The sequence below is a fragment of the Cololabis saira genome, chromosome 1 (assembly GCF_033807715.1).
Source record: "Cololabis saira isolate AMF1-May2022 chromosome 1, fColSai1.1, whole genome shotgun sequence".
NCBI classification, from domain to species: domain Eukaryota; kingdom Metazoa; phylum Chordata; class Actinopteri; order Beloniformes; family Belonidae; genus Cololabis; species Cololabis saira.
The window spans coordinates 32,521,667-32,539,323 of NC_084587.1; the positions used below are offsets into that span (position 1 = coordinate 32,521,667).

At 40.0% G+C, this 17,657-nt stretch overlaps 1 protein-coding gene across 1 annotated transcript in view; it reads right to left on the minus strand.

Annotated features, from left to right (window-relative positions):
- The window catches only part of cacna1ab (calcium channel, voltage-dependent, P/Q type, alpha 1A subunit, b), a 150,054-nt gene that overhangs the window by 75,759 nt on the left and 56,638 nt on the right, over positions 1 to 17,657 (minus strand). Inside the window, 10 exon segments of the mRNA XM_061720649.1 lie at positions 717 to 829; positions 1,735 to 1,847; positions 2,596 to 2,793; positions 3,973 to 4,065; positions 4,437 to 4,481; positions 4,585 to 4,700; positions 4,852 to 4,955; positions 7,885 to 8,072; positions 9,110 to 9,262; positions 9,690 to 9,781. Coding sequence (XP_061576633.1) covers positions 717 to 829; positions 1,735 to 1,847; positions 2,596 to 2,793; positions 3,973 to 4,065; positions 4,437 to 4,481; positions 4,585 to 4,700; positions 4,852 to 4,955; positions 7,885 to 8,072; positions 9,110 to 9,262; positions 9,690 to 9,781 — 1,215 coding nt within the window.

Consider the following 17,657-nt stretch of genomic DNA (forward strand, 5'->3'; position numbering starts at 1 on the left):
AGTTAGCATCTCAATCCAGCTTTGTTTTTCTGTGTCCATCTTCTGTACGTGTCTTTTTTTCCTTCCCATTTTCTCTGCCCTCTAAGACTCAAGAGTGCTGGTGCTTGGAGTGAACTTGGTAGTACTTTTGCCTTCCACCCCTCTGCTGACTGCCGACGGCCTCTCTATGTTCCACCCTTGTTTGGGATCATTTTGACTTTGGAAACTTCCTCTGTCGTAGTGTCCTGCATCTGCCCTCCCCTGAGTGCAGTACCCATCACAGTTTCTGGGACAGCACAGTTCAGACACACCATTTCCTCAGCCTACATACCTGGCCACATCCGTTCAAGCTTAGAAAGTTTCAGAAAGAGAAAGATCTGCTTTCTCATTTAAAGATGCCAACAACAACACTCATACATTACCCTGATTCTGATTATAGCTGCCCTGAGTGACGATCACCTAAAGTACATATTTGTACTCCATTTTCTGAACTTTATCCCACCAAAAAGCCTGATTAACATTTTTTATCTATCTTGTTCTTGAGCAATTTGTCCAAATGAATGATGTGTGCCAAGTAGAGCCAAATGTAATTAACATTTCTCCCAAAGAGAGGGTTGACCAAAACATCAAAGCTGTTTAGGCCAGTTTCAACTAGTGTAAAACTATCAAAATGTTTTCTATCAGGACTGTGAGCTCCAACTATTTGTATCTGAGTGAGCAGATGGAGGTGGACATACTTGGTCACTTTGAAGATGCGCAGCAGTCTCAGAGCTCGTAAAACACTGATGCCGAAAGATGTGCCTGGTTTTATGAGGGCCCACACAACCTCGAAGATACTGCCGACAATTACCTACAAATAAACACAAACACACACAAACAAGGACTCACAGCAGCTCTTGGATTGGGTTTATTAAATTTGGCCTTAATAGGCATTTTATCCAAAGCATTTAAGTGATTTTAACACTAAACAGGCTCAAGAGTTCATCTCTGCAGTACAATTAAACCCTTTTTTTAAATCACTATTGGAAAATTTTGGTAAACTTTTAATCTACTTGTATTCAGGTGTGTTTCAGGTCATAACTGTACCAGATATACGTTTTAACCAAGTTGATCAAGTTGCTCAAAACATGCATTTGAACTATTAAGAGCAGGTTTAAACAATGGCTATTTTTTCATCAAATGTAAATTTACACAACAGCTGATGACTACAGTGCTAGCCTTTCAGTCAGAGGTACTGTCAATGAGTACATTAGTTTAAGACCGTGCTGAAAGTTTGGATTATTTGTATCCCTGTGCTCTGGTAGCATCAGTCAGCAGCCACTAAAAGTTCTGCAGTATCGCTCTGGTCAGTGTTAGGATTTAAGTTTTCAGAGTCTTTACTAAATTCATACAACTGAAACATGTTGAAAATGATATTAATAAAAGTAAACAATCTAATCTAAGAGTCTAAAAAACTTTTTGAGAGCAGCCCATTTCATGAATGTCTCTTGATCTGTTCCTATTTTACTGCCTGACGTTGCTACGGCAACCTACCGATAAGTCATAATCATTTCTACATCATTAACTAATAAACAGCTTTTCATAAGAACTTAAAAGTACATTCGTGGCATCTGCAATGATGAATCTGTTTTGCATAATTTTTTTGGAGTGCATCATGAGAAAAATATATTTTTCATTAAATGCAGTGCTGGATTTTTAAACAAAGCTTTGGCTTTGTGTGTGTGTGTGTGTGTGTGTGTGTGTGGCTGCACTCACCACACAGTCAAAGCAGTTGAAAGATGAGTGGAGGTAGGGCTGGATGCCCAAACCATACATCTTGATACACATCTCAGACATGAATAAAGCAAGGAAGATAAACTCTGCATAGACTGGAGAAGGGAGGAAGGAAAAAGGAAGGAGACAACATCAGGGAGAGGAAGGGAAGGTGGAATTACGAGAAGAGAAGGCATGTGGGTGTGTCTGTTTGATGGGCATTTACAAAGAGACAAATAAGAAAGAAGAGGGTATGAGGGAGAAGCTAAGACACCAGGAATGTTGAACGTAGCCGGAGCCGGGGTTTATGACAGCCTGGTGATAAATGGTCCCATAAGGAACTACAGCTTCATATGCTAATGACACTGGACACTGGCCAGGAACAACAAGCTGACTCCACTATCTGTGTGCGTGTATGTGGATGTATGTGTTCAGTCATGTCAGCGCCACGTCTTTTCTCTGCAGCCACAAGTGTATTAAGGAATAAACAATTTGAGCTAACTTGAATTTAAGCAGATTCGTGATCATATCACTCAATAAACACAACTCATTGCAAAGCTTCTCTGAGCCTTGTGAACCAACTCGTCACTAAGAATGATCTTTTTAAGAATTAGGAAAACAAGCATGATCCTGATTATACTTAAAACCACAAACTGCCAATGAACTATTTCATTGAAGCCGCCACTACAAGCAAATAAAAATAGCAGACAAAATACTGTTATATTAGTACAAAAAAGGGGGCACTTCCCCCAAATAGTTGCGAAATGCATTCAAGGTTTACACTGTCTGAAAGTGCCTGGCATGTAGCGCACGTCTATATGGACTCATACCAGCGTGCACTTAGTGTCTCATGTATTTACTCACAGAGGAAGTCAGAGAGAATATCAGGCTGGTCATAATGCACCACAGCCACACAGAGGGTATTGAGGCCCACCAGGCAGAGTACTGTCCAATAGAAGGCCTGCGTCTTCACGATCTTGCGGATGAAGAATCTCAGCCGACGCTCGTTCTTGTTGTAATTGGAGCCTTCCTTGCCACTCTTTATACTGGAGCGTGCAAAACCTAAAGGGATGAGGGACAGCGTTTTACTGAGTTTTATTTCTGTCCAATCTCAATAAAACAGTAAATAACCAACCTGCTTATTTTTCTGGAGCAACGCAATATGTTTCATTTGTAGAATACACGCATTAAATTCTTCCCTTAAAGTGTCAGGGGAACATTAGGATGACTAGATTCTAGGCCTTAGATTATGGCGAGCTAACAGTTCCGATTTTGTAGGACCTTACCTTAGGTTTTGATAATGTTGATATCAATATCTGGTTTGGGAATACTGACTGCATATTTTTCTTTATAATACACTTCATAATCATGTGATGATTTCTGTTTCTGCTTCAGAACACAACACTTAATCCTTATTACAGAACTCTTAGTTTTGCATAATGTGGATCGTATCAGAGACTCCAGTCTTGCTTACTTGGGATACCTCAGGGTTCTGCTTTGGGCCCTTTTCTGTTCTTGCTATAGGTATAATCCCACTAGAACAGATTATCAGTGGATGCACCAGTATTTAAATATTTCTAAATAAATAAGGCATGTGTGAAATTCTGAATGGGAATTTACTCCTGTGTATCTGCATGAACAAACACCATAGAATAGACTAAGACACTTTAAAGCTTTTTGAAGTGTGTCAGACCTTCAGGGTCATATAGCCAGAGACTGTTACCTGTTTCCCACATCTACTTTATAATGTGGGGAATCCTTTCTTTCAAACAGTTGCTGCTCAAATGTGAAAATGTACCTTTCAAATGTTCTTTTCCTTATTTTTATGCTGCTGAAGACATTTCTATTTTGACAAGCTATTAGTTTGAGAGGCCCTTATGAGAGTTTTGTTCTTATACCTTTTACTGATTCTTTTTAAAAGTATTTATTTTTTTCTTTATCTGTACTATTTAATAATGTTTATCAGAGAAACCTCCTTTTTTACAAATAAGCCATACTTGTTTGATTTATTCATACTAGAGAATGGCACTAATTCAGAGTGGGAAATCTTACGTGTGATTTTTTTTTGCTCCAGTAGATAAGTATAGTAGATAAACCTGGAAAACATGTCTCACCGTAACAAATCACTTGACAGAAGACTCCAGAATTGAAATTACTGTCATGTAAGGTACAGGGAGATGTAATATATCTCTATCCTCATGAGTCTAAACCTTCAGCATTCCATCTGTCCATTTGTCTTACCTACAGCATCTCCTATATTGTCTTCTCCTTCCTCTTGGTTAAGCAGCTCTGTCTTATTATTTCTGGTTTTGATGGTCGGCCTTCTCCTCGAGCCTTGTAACGGAAACAGAGAAATAGTAAAATGCTGCCTCGTACATATTTTGCTTAAATGTTACGCTCTCATCTTTCCAGTCATCTGGTGTACATGTCTTAATCCCCATATGTACACATTTAAATAGCCAATTGTAATATAGTTAGGCAACATCAGAAAAATTTATAAAACTTTTATTCACAAAAAAAAATAAAAAATCAATTCTCAATTTTAGGGGATTTTAATTTGAAAAAAATATTGTTTTGGACAGAAACAATAAGTAAAACTATGCATCACAGTCTATTTGACAGTAAAAAAATAAATCCAATGCAAAACTGGAGTGAACTGCCGCAGTTGGCCAGCAGTTGTCTTTTTCATTTCTAATCCCATTTACCATCAAAGTTTCCAGTGACATCGTCCTCAGCCAGAATCACCTCCTCTGCAAAAATGAAATAAGACTGTAAGTTAGGACTTTGTGTACTTCTAGCAGCCCGATCAGCGTCTATATGTCTGAGGGAGCATGTTTGCTAGTTTGCAGTGACCTGCTTTGCAGATCCACTCCAGGTATCCGTTGAGCTCTCTCTCAATCTGCTGCTGTCGTCTCAGCTTGAGGAACTCGCTCCTGTTTTCCACGCGCTCTCTCTCTTTGGCAAATTCACTGTGGGAATATTTGTCATACTCTTTCTTCCAGTTTGCTCATTTTGACAGAAGAAAGCGCAACATATAATATACAGTAAAGAAATCCTTCAGGTGTGAGCAGTATTACGAGGACAAATGAGAATTGTTTACAGACAAATAGAGTACAATACCCTGAGAGTACACCCAGCACCAGGTTGAGCATGAAGAAGGAGCCGATGATGATGAGGGGGATGTAGTACATCCAGTTCCAGGCACTGCCCTCCACATCATTACTCTGCAAGAGACAGACGCTCTCATTACTCTTACTGCTGCTATTAGATCCAAAAAAACTCCGACCTAAAAGTAGTTAATATTCCTCCTCATTAAAAAAAATATGAAAAGCAATTTTTATAGATGTTCAGTGTGTACTTTTCCATGTTTACACAAGACACACAAAGTCAGTACACAATCAATTTCCACATAGAAATACTAGAAATGATACAGTCACAGAATCCAAAAAATTTAAACATCTAAATTTAAAGCTTGACATGTATTACTCAAATATTTCTCTAAATACTGTCATGGTTTGGTTTCAGTTCCTGTTTTATTTTGAAACCTGTGTCTTCCCTGGTTCCCATCTGCACCTGTGTCCCGCCAACCTCTCTGTGTACATCTGGTCTTGTCTTTCCCTTGCTCCCTGCTGGTCCATATTGTTTCTTCCCTCGATGTTTCCGGTCAGGCTTTTGGATTTTTGCTCTCATGTTTTTTGTCAACCTTGCTCTGCAGCGCGTTTGGTTTTGTTTTGACTTAATAAATCACCTTTTTTGGAATTCCTGCCTCCTGGTCTCTCCTGCGTTTGGGTCCTAATTAACCAACTCGTGACAAATACACTGCCTGTTTAGCTCATTTTTTGTTTGATAAATGTTTTTGTTTGATAAATAATCACATATTATTTGTGATGTGTTAAGGTTCTGGCATTGTAGTTGCTCAGAGCAAGATTCATCTTTTAATATCCTCAAAAACTAACATCATAGAGTTGAAACGTAGTCAACTTCTCTCTTGACGTGACTGTATATAATGCAGGTGTGCAAGTGACCTGTTTAACTGAAAGCCCGATCCGAGGGGTTTACCATGAAGTGAGATAAGGGCATTACCCGGGTTTGTCAAGTCAAAAAGTCGACATTTTGCAGTGACAGAATGGTGGCCCTTTTTTAAACTGGTTAGATCACTGTGGTAACTCATGCTGAACTCATAAGTTCCTCCACGGAAGCCAATGTTCAGGTTGAAATGACATTTCAGATGAAGTAACACGTCAAGTATCTGAACCTGCTGAGCTGGATTATGACATCAAAGAAGTTTTGCAATTCAGATAAACAAACCAAGCTAAACGTCAAGTTACTATGGGAACCGCTAACGAAGAACAGGGTATGTTTCTTTGCTTATTTAAAGAGTAAGCTTTTAATTCACAGAATATTCACTAAAAAATAAAACAGTAAAATGTTTACTGGGAAAGTGTCAAATCTATCTGCATTTTCTCAGTATCAGGTCAAAAATGACTTTTCTTGCCGCTGTCAAAACATAAAAACACAGCACTGACTTACACCAATTATTAGATCATGTAAACTAAACACTTTCAGCAAAGCCTTCTCTGTCGTGTGAACTGCAGCGGCATCGTTACGACTTGCATCTTTGAAACTGTATCTATATTCTCCACACTGAATTGAAATACCTGTGAATTCTGTACAACTCTCTCTTTCATATGAGTGTGCACAGAGCCCGAATGTGAAAGACTGGACAAGCCCCAACAAAGACAGATCAGAGCCTCTTCTTACTATCCTTTACCTCAGATTCAAAATTTAGATTTATCAAGCCGGCAGGCACGAAGCAGTCCAGGCTTTGTTGAACTTGTTGAGCTACTTTCCTGCAAGTAGGAAATGTATGTTTGCGTTCAGAAACAACATCAAAATGCCCACGAAGACCACACACTTTGTACAGTCCTCAGTAGCTCCTTTTTTTATTTATACCACATTGCTTGCACTTGGGCATTAGATGAACAAGCAAACAACGTCTATTTTTGTCTGTATCACCAAACAAGCTAAAACAACAATCCCAGAAATGAGGTTATTGAGGACATCATGTTTCCGCAACCCACTGTGATGCCTTAATGGATCTTTCAGCTGACCACGGCTGAACTGATACGTGCATGTTATCAGCTTTATCACGCCACGGTACAATTCATATAACCAGTTGGCTATTAAACTTTCATTGGTTTTCTCCTGACTGTGCGTGTGAGTGTGGACGTCAGCCTACATCCATCAAGAAAAGAGGTTAAATATAGAGCAAGTTAGACCAGAATAGAGAGTAAGAGAGGCTGCCTCTCTGGGAACGGGGGTGAAACCGAAGGCGAGAAAAGGATGGATGAGAAGATGAAGACGGGAGGTCAACCAGATGACAAACGGCGCCAGATAAAAAATAGGTTTTTGATAATTAATATGTATGGGATTTTAATCAATCTCAAACTGCATTATGCATCATTTGGACGGATAAAATCCAAGCCGCACTGCAACCTCAGTCCAACCTCAGTGCACCTCACGAGTTTGTCATTGTGCTAATAAATATACGAGTATAAGAATAATTCTCTTGGATAGTACTTCTGTGTTATGACATGTTGCAACAAAGTCCACAGATAGAGCTTCATTTTTGATCCTGAGACTTAAAAAAAGACCATATATTTGGAATTAGTATATACGTATGGTTAAATTTGAGAGATTTAAGAGAAGAGTGAAGTAAAGGCAAAGTTGACAATCATAAGATATTTAATCAGGTAATGTTTAGTATTTCTTTTTTTTTTTTGTTATTCCACAAAGGTTTTGTACAAAAACTGTGTGCTGCAAATCCACAAAATTCAGAAGAAAGGCCATTTTTATCGACCATATGAGGCATTGCTCCTTTGCACTATTTTTGTGGTCAAGCCCTTCTATTTAAGACTTATCAATTTCACCAGTAAACAGATTCTGATCACACCAGCCAAGTTCTGTGGCGGTACTCATGCTTCTGTCTATATATTGGTAATGTAGTTGTGGATAACTGGATGAACATTTTTCAGTTGCACCACTTATGCGAAACGCAACAGTCTACAAGAATTGGAAGATGACTGGAATAAACTTTTGCTCTTTAATCTCCCAGGAAAGCGTTGCTTTGCTATTCTTGTGGCACAAACGTACGTAGTAGAGCATGTCTGTCCATCCTTCCATGGTGATGCACTGGAACACGGTGAGAACAGCAAACAGGATGTTATCAAACTGGGTGATGCCATAGTTTGGGCCGAGCCAGCCGTCGCTGCACGTTGTGCCGTTGGAGCACAACCGAGAGGGCAATTTGTCTCCACACGGCAGGTCATTAATTATTTCCTCTAATCAAAGAGAAACACAAAGAGAAGATCCTTCTTTAAAATCAAAGAACACAATCCTTTTGCGTCATAAAACATTAAGGTGGACATTCAACAGGTTAATCTGGTCGAGATGCTTGTAGGATTAAGAAAGAAGAACGTTTTCAGACAAACCAATATTAACTCAGCAGACAACGGATTATTAGCAAGTGGTTACCGTGGGATTCAAATGCTTCTAAAATCACATGTACTATTTTTGGACACTTGGTATTGTATTTAGGGTTGCCACCTTTCAGAAATAGAAATAAGGGACGCCCTGATTTCAGCAGCGCAGGAGCCAAAAAAAAAGCCCCAAAACTTCTAAACTGCATAAAAATGTGTTTATTTTATATGAAAAAACTAAATGCTTTGATTTAAAGTTTAAAGTGCTTTAATAGCATTGAACTTGCATGACTGTACAGACAACCATACTAGCAACTGAAATATCCTCCTATGCTACGTATGTCCACATCAGCCCAGATGTATAATATAGCCTACAGGTGAAGAATATGGTGTAAAAGTTAATTTATTTCAATAATTCAACTAGAATATGGTGTAAAAGTTAATTTATTTCAATAATTCAACTAGAATATGGTGTAAAAGTTAATTTATTTCAATAATTCAACTAGAATATGGTGTAAAAGTTAACTTATTTCAATAATTCAACTAGAATATGGTGTAAAAGTTAATTTATTTCAATAATTCAACTAGAATATGGTGTAAAAGTTAATTTATTTCAATAATTCAACTAGAATATGGTGTCAAAGTTAACTTATTTCAATAATTCAACTAGAATATGGTGTAAAAGTTAATTTATTTCAATAATTTAAATTAAAAAAATAGTTAATGAAAATACGGTACAAATCGTGTCCCGTATTAGTTCAATACGGGACGCAACATTTTTTTCTCAAATAAAGGACAATTCCGTATTTTATGGGACGGGTGGCAACCCTAATTGTATTGCACATCTGAGTGACTGGGTGACTGATGGAAACGATATTTCATCCTCAGTTCCTCCTTACTTGTAACTTCATCATAGCAGGTTTTGTGGAATTTTCCCATGTAAAACTCCAAACCGATGATGGCAAACATGAGGATGGCCACAAACAACAGTAGGCCAATCTGCAGCAAGGGGATCATTGCCTTCATGATGGACTTGAGCACCACCTGCAGGCCTGGAAGACAGAGCAAAGCAATTAGAGGTGGAGTTCGGAGGAAAAACTCTTAAGTGGAGGAGTTTGGATTAGGTTCAAACCTTTTTAGGTAAATAGATTGTATTAGCTGCTGTCTTACTGGGCAGTGCATGAGGTCGCTGATTGCCAACCAATACATTAAAAATGATGGTGTATTTAGGAGATAGAGTATACTGTATGCCTGACTTCTCCTTATTGATTTTCAACTAGCAGTGTTGTCTAAACTGCAGTGAAAAGTCGCCAAGCCAAAATCAGCAAAGGGTCCAAAAGTGTCTATAGATTGATGGCAAATCTAAGTACTTAAATTAAAGGCAGCTGCACTTCTTTGAAAAGGGGTCCAGTTGCCTCCTGTTAACTTGTATGTAAGCAGGTGTGGGTGAGACAGATTCCCTGTCGGGAGGACACTCACTGGGAATTCCAGACACTAGTTTCAGGGGTCGCAGCACCCTGACGGCTCGAAGTGTCCTCAGGTCGAGTTGAGACCCCACAGATGACAAAATCCTGCAAGGAGATTAAAAAAAAAAACATCACTTTGACTGTGAAGTTATTTACATGGATGTTTTCTAAGTACTGGGCAGCTTATAAAGTTATATTACATAATATAATGCAACCAGCAATACTTCTTGCCTTCAAGAAGGCTATATACTATTGTACTTACAACGTTTACATCAGTGTTTACTTAAATGTATGGACATCTTTTTAGAAGCAGTTATAAGTGCCGTTTAATGCCAAATATAGAAAAGCATACAGCCAATTAAAAAGAGAGAACAGAATACTGCTGATGTTCCTGAAGAAATAAATGCTGATGGAAAATCCAGTAGTTTGTGCAAATCAGTAGTCGACTTGTACAGCCTTATGACAACACAGGAGCAAACAGATGGAGATTCCTGGCCAAACCCCCCTTTTTATGCACTTTCTGTACACATACAAAACTAACATTACCTCAGTTTGTCTGTCGGGGCCATATACCAACTGTCTCACTGAAACTGAACTACATTTTTGAGTTTTGAAATACCAATAATCTCCAATGTAGGTACCTTGCACTCTGGCCATTTTTTTCTGAAAACTTCTCAAAACTGTTTCAAATCATGTCGCCTGTCATCTCTATCAAAAATTTAGACTCTTCAGTATCCAACAAGAAACTGCAGAGTTTTCCTTTAAAACAAGATTACAGCTGAAAACCAGAAGTAGCAGAGTTCATGTTATGTTTCGTACATTAAATATCAAATCGTTCTTTTTTTTTTAATTTATGGTTACATCGATAAATTCATCGAGGTATTTATGAACTTCTGAACTAATTTTTTTTCTTTTCTTCATTTTCAGTCTTCCATAAGGGAAACCAGAGGAAATCCATGCAGCCACTGGAGAGCCACTAAAATTCCACATGCAGTAGGAATTACAAACAACTGTGTAGCTAATTCTAATGATCTAGAATAGTATACCGGTATATGCTTGAGATCCAACCCCAGCTCCACTTCACACACACACACACACACCACCATATTAATGGCACACCTATCATTACACAGTTGCTGCCTTGAACTTCTTAAACTGGCTTAATTTTGACGTCTCCTTTTTCCTTTCATTGCTCCTTTCATTCTGTTCTGCCTCTTCTTCACTCTGCTCTCTTCAGGTTGGTTGCTAATTCCAGTAAGAGGTAATTTATCAAGAAATACAGCACCGGCAGCCAAGCCACCCATTCCCTCAATGGCTTTTTAACTGCCACAGCTGAAGGCCATCCTGCAGATCTAAAAACACTGGACCTCAGCGAAAAAGCTAAATAAAAGGTAAACTGCCTGAGTCTGACATGATCTGTGAGAATTAGCACAAACAACTATGAAATAACTGCATATCAATGTATTATACAGATTAACTGTATTTTTTCATTTAATTCTCATACTATGTATTGCTTCCATTTTCTTGCTATTTTGCATATCATTTCACATATTTTACTAATAACAGAATTTATAATCCATTGATGTGAAAAGATATTTGCCAAGATTCTTTCTGTTCCATTTGAGCAACTGTATTTTGATATGTAGTGTATTTTACATACACTGAAATATACTATATTTTGAACCAACTTTCCCCCTATGAGCAAAGAACGCTTAGGTACATTTTCAATGGCAGAAATTCAGATTCATATACGGATAAGTAAATGGAAGAACAAGGTAAACAATGAGTATGTTTTACCCATTTGACCACACTGGATTCCTCACTTTGGTGCACATCTGCTGGATATTTATTACCGGTATGTCATCATTCTGCCCTCTGTTCATTTATGTCCCATTTCATTGTGCATTTTTTTTTATTCTTGTAACTCAAATTACAACAAATGCAGAGCCTCAAAATTCAGCAGCAACCACCCCCTTCTGCCAGACAACTTAAAGCTACAGGATGCAGTCACCCCTGGCAACAGCTGAACCTGCTCACAGTTCATTATGGTGGCCAGGAGATGGAGCATAGAGTACGTTTCCATTTATATGGAACAAGGGATGGCAAGAAAAGCATCAGACATTGTTAAAAAAAAGAGAGAGAAAAAAAAGCAGGATTGACTTAAAAGAGGATTTAGTGAGAGTTAAAGGAATTGAGAGGAAGAAAACAACTGAGGAAGAAGTTAAAGAGAATGCAATGGCAAGTGCAAAATACAAAGAGGAGAAATCGTGATAAAGGATTTGCTTTGAGACTTCTGTTATAATAAATGTTCATTCTTAATCTATTTGATTTATTACATGCTTTTTGCTTCAATCTTTAAGCAACGGCAAGAAGTGCCACAGAAAGGCAAATTTATCAAAACTAGCACATTTATAGACTGATTCAATGTGTTGAAAGGTAGAATTTCAGCACCATTTTGATTACCTCTGGGTACAAAACCCAATCAGGGAAAGTTTGGGTCATTTAGAAAATGCAAACTGAAAAAAGGAACAAACAAAAAACAACAACCCAACAAGATTTGTAATTCTAGTTATCTGAAGATGTTAAACCAATTACATTTGTTTTTCTTAATGGTCAATATACGCAGACAAAGTGGAAAAAACACCCAAAAAAGTTTGGCTGGGTACAGTTTAGGCCTTGTCATGGAGTTTAAGCAAATTCTTTGTCAAGTACGACCATATACAGCTCCATCCAAAAACGCCATTTGTTGAGAGGTGATCCCTGGGCTTGGAGGCATGTGAGCAGTGGTCACACAATTCAGTATTTCAGATGATTTTCTGAAGAAATGGGCATCGTGTGATCCACACCAAAGACTTAGGAGCATCCAAGGGGGCTGCCTACAGTCCTGATCTGTCTCCAATCCAAACACGTATAAAGAATTTTGAAAACAAAATTTCTGACAAAATCAAGCACACTCATATTTTCAGATGGAATGGGATATGACAACACTTGAAACACTTAAAGCACAGTTTGAAGGAATGACGACATTCCAAACTGGTAAAAGCTTCATGATTGTCAATCTTTTTTTTTAATCTGCTGCAGAGCTGAAAGTCAGGAATGAGTATAAAATTAACAAATGAAGGGCCAAGGCTTCGATATAAATAGCATTTTATGAGCAGAAAAATGGGGGGCAGCAGGAATTGGAATCCATGGGTAGGATTCCACACTACTCCTGATTAAGTTAACCCACTATGTTAATCACACTTCTCAGCCTCCCCGGGAAAGTCTACACCAGGGTACTGGAGAGGAGAATATGGCCGATAGTTGAACCTCGGATTCAGGAGGAACAATGCGGTTTTTGTCCCGGTCGTGGAACACTGGACCAGCTCTACACCATCCGCAGGGTGCTTGAAGGTTCATGGGAATTTGCCCAACCAGTCCACATGTGCTTTGTGGATCTGGAGAAGGCATTTGACCGTGTCCCTCGTGCCATTCTGTGGGGGGTGCTCAGTGAGTATGGAGTCCGGGGCCCTCTATTAAGGGCTGTCCGGTCTCTGTATGATCGAAGCAGGAGTCTGGTTCGCATTGCCGGCAGTAGATCAGACTTGTTCCCAGTGCATGTTGGACTCCGGCAGGGCTGCCCTTTGTCACCGGTCCTGTTCATAATTTTTATGGACAGGATTTCTAGGCGTAGCCAGGGGCCGGAGGGGATCCGGTTTGGGAACCACAGGATTTCGTCTCTGCTTTTTGCAGATGATGTTGTCCTGTTGGCTTCATCAGACCGGGACCTCCAGCATGTGCTGGGGCGGTTTGAGGCCGAGTGCGACACGGCAGGGATAAGAATCAGCACCTCCAAAACCGAGGCCATGGTTCTCTATCGGGAAAGGGTGGAGTGCCTTCTCCGGGTGGGTGGAGAAGTCCTGCCTCAGGTGGAGGAGTTCAAGTATCTCGGGATCTTGTTCACGAGTGAGGGGACAATGGAGCGTGAGATTGACAGACGGATCGGTGCAGCGTCCGCAGTAATGCGGTCGGTGTACCGGACCGTCGTGATGAAGAAGGAGCTGAGTCAAAAGGCGAAGCTCTCGATTTACCGGTCAATCGACGCACCTACCCTCACCTATGGTCATGAACTTTGGGTAGTGACCGAAAGGACAAGATCGCGGATACAAGTGGCCGAGATGAGTTTCCTCCGCAGGGTGGCTGGACGCTCCCTTAGAGATAGGGTGAGGAGTTCGGTCACCCGGGAGGAGCTCGGAGTCGAGCCGCTGCTCCTTCACATTGAGAGGAGTCAGCTGAGGTGGCTTGGGCATCTGTACCGGATCCTCCTGGACGCCTCCCTAGGGAGGTGTTCCAGGCATGTCCCTCCTCCCTAGGGAGGTGTTCCAGGCATGTCCCACCGGGAGGAGACCCCGGGGAAGTGTGGAGGAAGTGTCTGGGGTGAGGGAAGTCTGGGCATCCCTGCTGAGGCTGCTGCCCCCGCGACCCGGGAACGGATAAAGCGGGAGAAGATGAGTGAGTGAGTGAGTGACTATGTTAATCAGTTGACTGATGTAAAACTGGCAAATACAACCATAACTAACAACATCTGACGTCAAACTAGGCCAGAAGCAAATATCTCACTATTTCTCTTGAGACTTAAGGTTATCAATCACAAGTGTAGCAAACTTCTTCACCAGCAAGGTCATTGTCTAAAAGAATACTAACCTTCTGTACGTGAACATAAGAGCCTATGAACATGAGGTCCTGTGATCAAACCACAATTTAAATACAAATGATGGTGCTTTGAGAAAAGATATTTCACACCTCTGTATTTAGGGGTTAGGTACACGTGTCATGCAAAAATCACAGCATGTATAGCTGTTTTTGGCTTGTAAATAGTGACAAGGTCATTTACAATAAATGACTGAAGCCTGAGGGCTCCGAATTTTCCAAGCAGCAGAAATAATGTCCCAAAAAATTGAAAAATAGAAGTGGACTAGCGTACAACCAATCAAACTCACAGTTTGGTGTACTTTATCTAATTTCTGTATCCCGACTAGGAGATCCCACTTCTCGTTGGCATTCTTGAGCCTGTTTTAAAAGTACAGTCCAGAGATGGAAGCCTACATAAAGTATGAGGTCAGAAGGTTAAAAAAAATCCTAACATTGGTCCTGATATAACTTTCAGCTGATTCTCTTAACTGTTATGGAGGTAAGTGATTTTCAATCATTCTTTGTAAGAAAATATAATTAAGCCCCGGTCTTGCACTTTTTTTTTTTTTTACGACTACAACTGATAGTAATTTCTTTTAAGCTCAAATACTAATTCTATGATTGATTCATATCATGTGATTTAGTGATCTTTTTTACTGAACTTCAACATAACCATGCTTCACTGTATTTTACATCTTGCTATCCAAAATCCTTCTAATGAGAGAGATTATACAAACACGAGAGGTGTGTACAGAGTCTGTAATGAAATAAAAACGGCAAGAAAAGAGGCAACGTCCCCTAAGAACAGGGAGCATAAGCAAGAGCGAGCAGATTGAAAAACGGTGATGGTACTGGGTGTCAAAAGTGTGAGATGTAACTGCTACTGAGGGACAATGAAACTCCGGCGAGAGGCAGAAGCTGAAAGACAAGCGTCTCTGGGGAATAAGAAACAGAGCGTTTTCTCTGCAGTGGGAAAAGGTGTTTGGATGGGGATGACAGAGGCCATCACAGCTGGAAAACACCTAACAATCGACCTGCAAAGCAACACAAACACTATTTAAACTGTGCTGCAATGTGCAGTAGCGTGCAAGGCTTTGGGTTCCTGCGCCTGAACTCTCCTCTCTCGTTGAATAGTACACGTAGACCTTAAGTAGTGACGTATCCTAACACAAATGACAGACAAGATGATGATGAGAGAAGCTCCATTAGAAGTGAAAGACTGTTCCCTGAGTCTGTCATTTTCTACATTTTCTACATAAGGTCAGGCTGTCCCACATGCAGAATGCTTACATTATGCCAATTTTATTTCATAGATAGCAGCTATATGATACAATATAGAATAGAGTATAGAAATATGAAAACATAACAGTTGTTTTAACTATGTTAGTTCAACAACTCTGGAAGAATATTTCTGGAACAAAACAGGGTGGATAACTGCAGCCTTATACCTTTGGTGTCTAACTTTAGCACAAGCGTAATTAAATTTAAACCGACACACTAAAGTTACTAGATTTAGCCTTTTTTTCCCTTTCTTCAGTTTCTGGCTATAGTCAAGTTAGAGAACTAAAAGTGTAACAGTAATTGTAATTAATGAGGCCGACTGTAATGTATTTCCAATACTGATGGGTTTTTTTTTATCAAGCACCTATTAATACCTGGTGCAGATGCACCGACTCATTACTCCAGCTCCCTCAATTTAGTAAAATCCCTCACAGTTCTGTGCACTGAAAATCAAATATCGCTTTTCTGAATTTGAAAATATACTGAGACGTGACATGTCCTGCCGTTGCAGTCCTGAGGAGGAACAGAAGTTTAATTATGATGATTGAGGGCCTTGATGAAGATACCAGAGGTCACATACTACCTTCACTTTGCTCGGTCTCTCCCTGTTCATGGCATTGCCATGACAACCAGCTATTCCTCTCTTCACTGAGTCTCCACGGTTACCGACCTGCTCTCATTCATAAGCGTTGCCAGGGAAACGCAGCCCCGGCTCATTGATGGAATCTCGGCATTGCCGCAGCAACAGAGATGGGAAGTGGGTCTCGTTGCGATTGATTTTCAACCCCTCCAAACCCCTGCATCTCCCACCCACCCACACCCACACAAACACACACACATATATTCACTCTATCCTTACCTTTCCCCCACATACCCTCCTAACAGAAGCTCCAACGCAGCTTCTGTGCATGCTGGTAAACATGACATGCACAGACAAGCACAACTCCCCCTGCATACAGACAAACCAGTGGAAGTACATTCTTACACCACATATAGACACAGATGGACAGACTTGCAGTATTCATGTGATCCGATGACAGTGATGGATGCAGCAAAGCTCAGGTAATATGGCTGGCCTACTTAGCCTCCTGCAGAAATGTTCATGTTTCACAACATCTACATAGGTATTATGCATGAACATAATCACTTTAAATAGTTGTCTGATCTGTCCATGTTGTACCAGCCTCTTATCCTATGACAGCTGGGATAGGCTCCAACACGCAATATGACAACATACTGTAGCACGCAGCATGTTCCTGTGAGTCGTTGAAGACAGAGGGCTTACCCACCCAACCCTCCTGTGGGTCCTTAGGGTTGTTCACCTTGCCAGCATTGTAAGACAATTTGGACACATTTTGGTGAATGGTGGTAAAATTGCCTGAGGTGGAGAGTCAAGGCTGTGTTGAAAGGATTAGATTGCTAAAACCTGAGGCCTCGTTCTCTGTTTTGAAGCCCCCCAAAACACTGATGACTTCTTTCAATTCTCTCTTAATCCATCCATCTTTTCTCTGCAGAATGTGAATGGTACTGTCTTATCTTTGAGATGCACATGTACCATTGAATCTTGACCTGAAGGGCTGGCTCTCTTGGGTTGTGCCATGCACGTGTATATCAACATTTGAAGCAGCTTTCAAGGTGTAATGGATTCAAGAACAAAGAAAAAAAAGTACACATTTATTAGGCTGTCTACTAAAATAACTGAAAATGACGGCCCAATTCACAGATGAGTGGTCCCAGACGTATGGTATATCTCTTTAAGGGAACTTGAGGAATAAATCTGAGGGGGCCATTGACCCAAGAGAACTGAACGCTCTTGCCATACACTCTTTCATTACAAAACATCCGGCTTATGCGGTTCAAATCAAATGACAGTGTAGTTTTTAAATGGCTATGATCCGAAATTCCCAAGCATTATGGCTGATTAGATAGATAGATAGATAGATAGATAGATAGATAGATAGATAGATAGATAGATAGATAGATAGATAGATAGATAGATAGATAGATAGATAGATAGATAGATAGATAG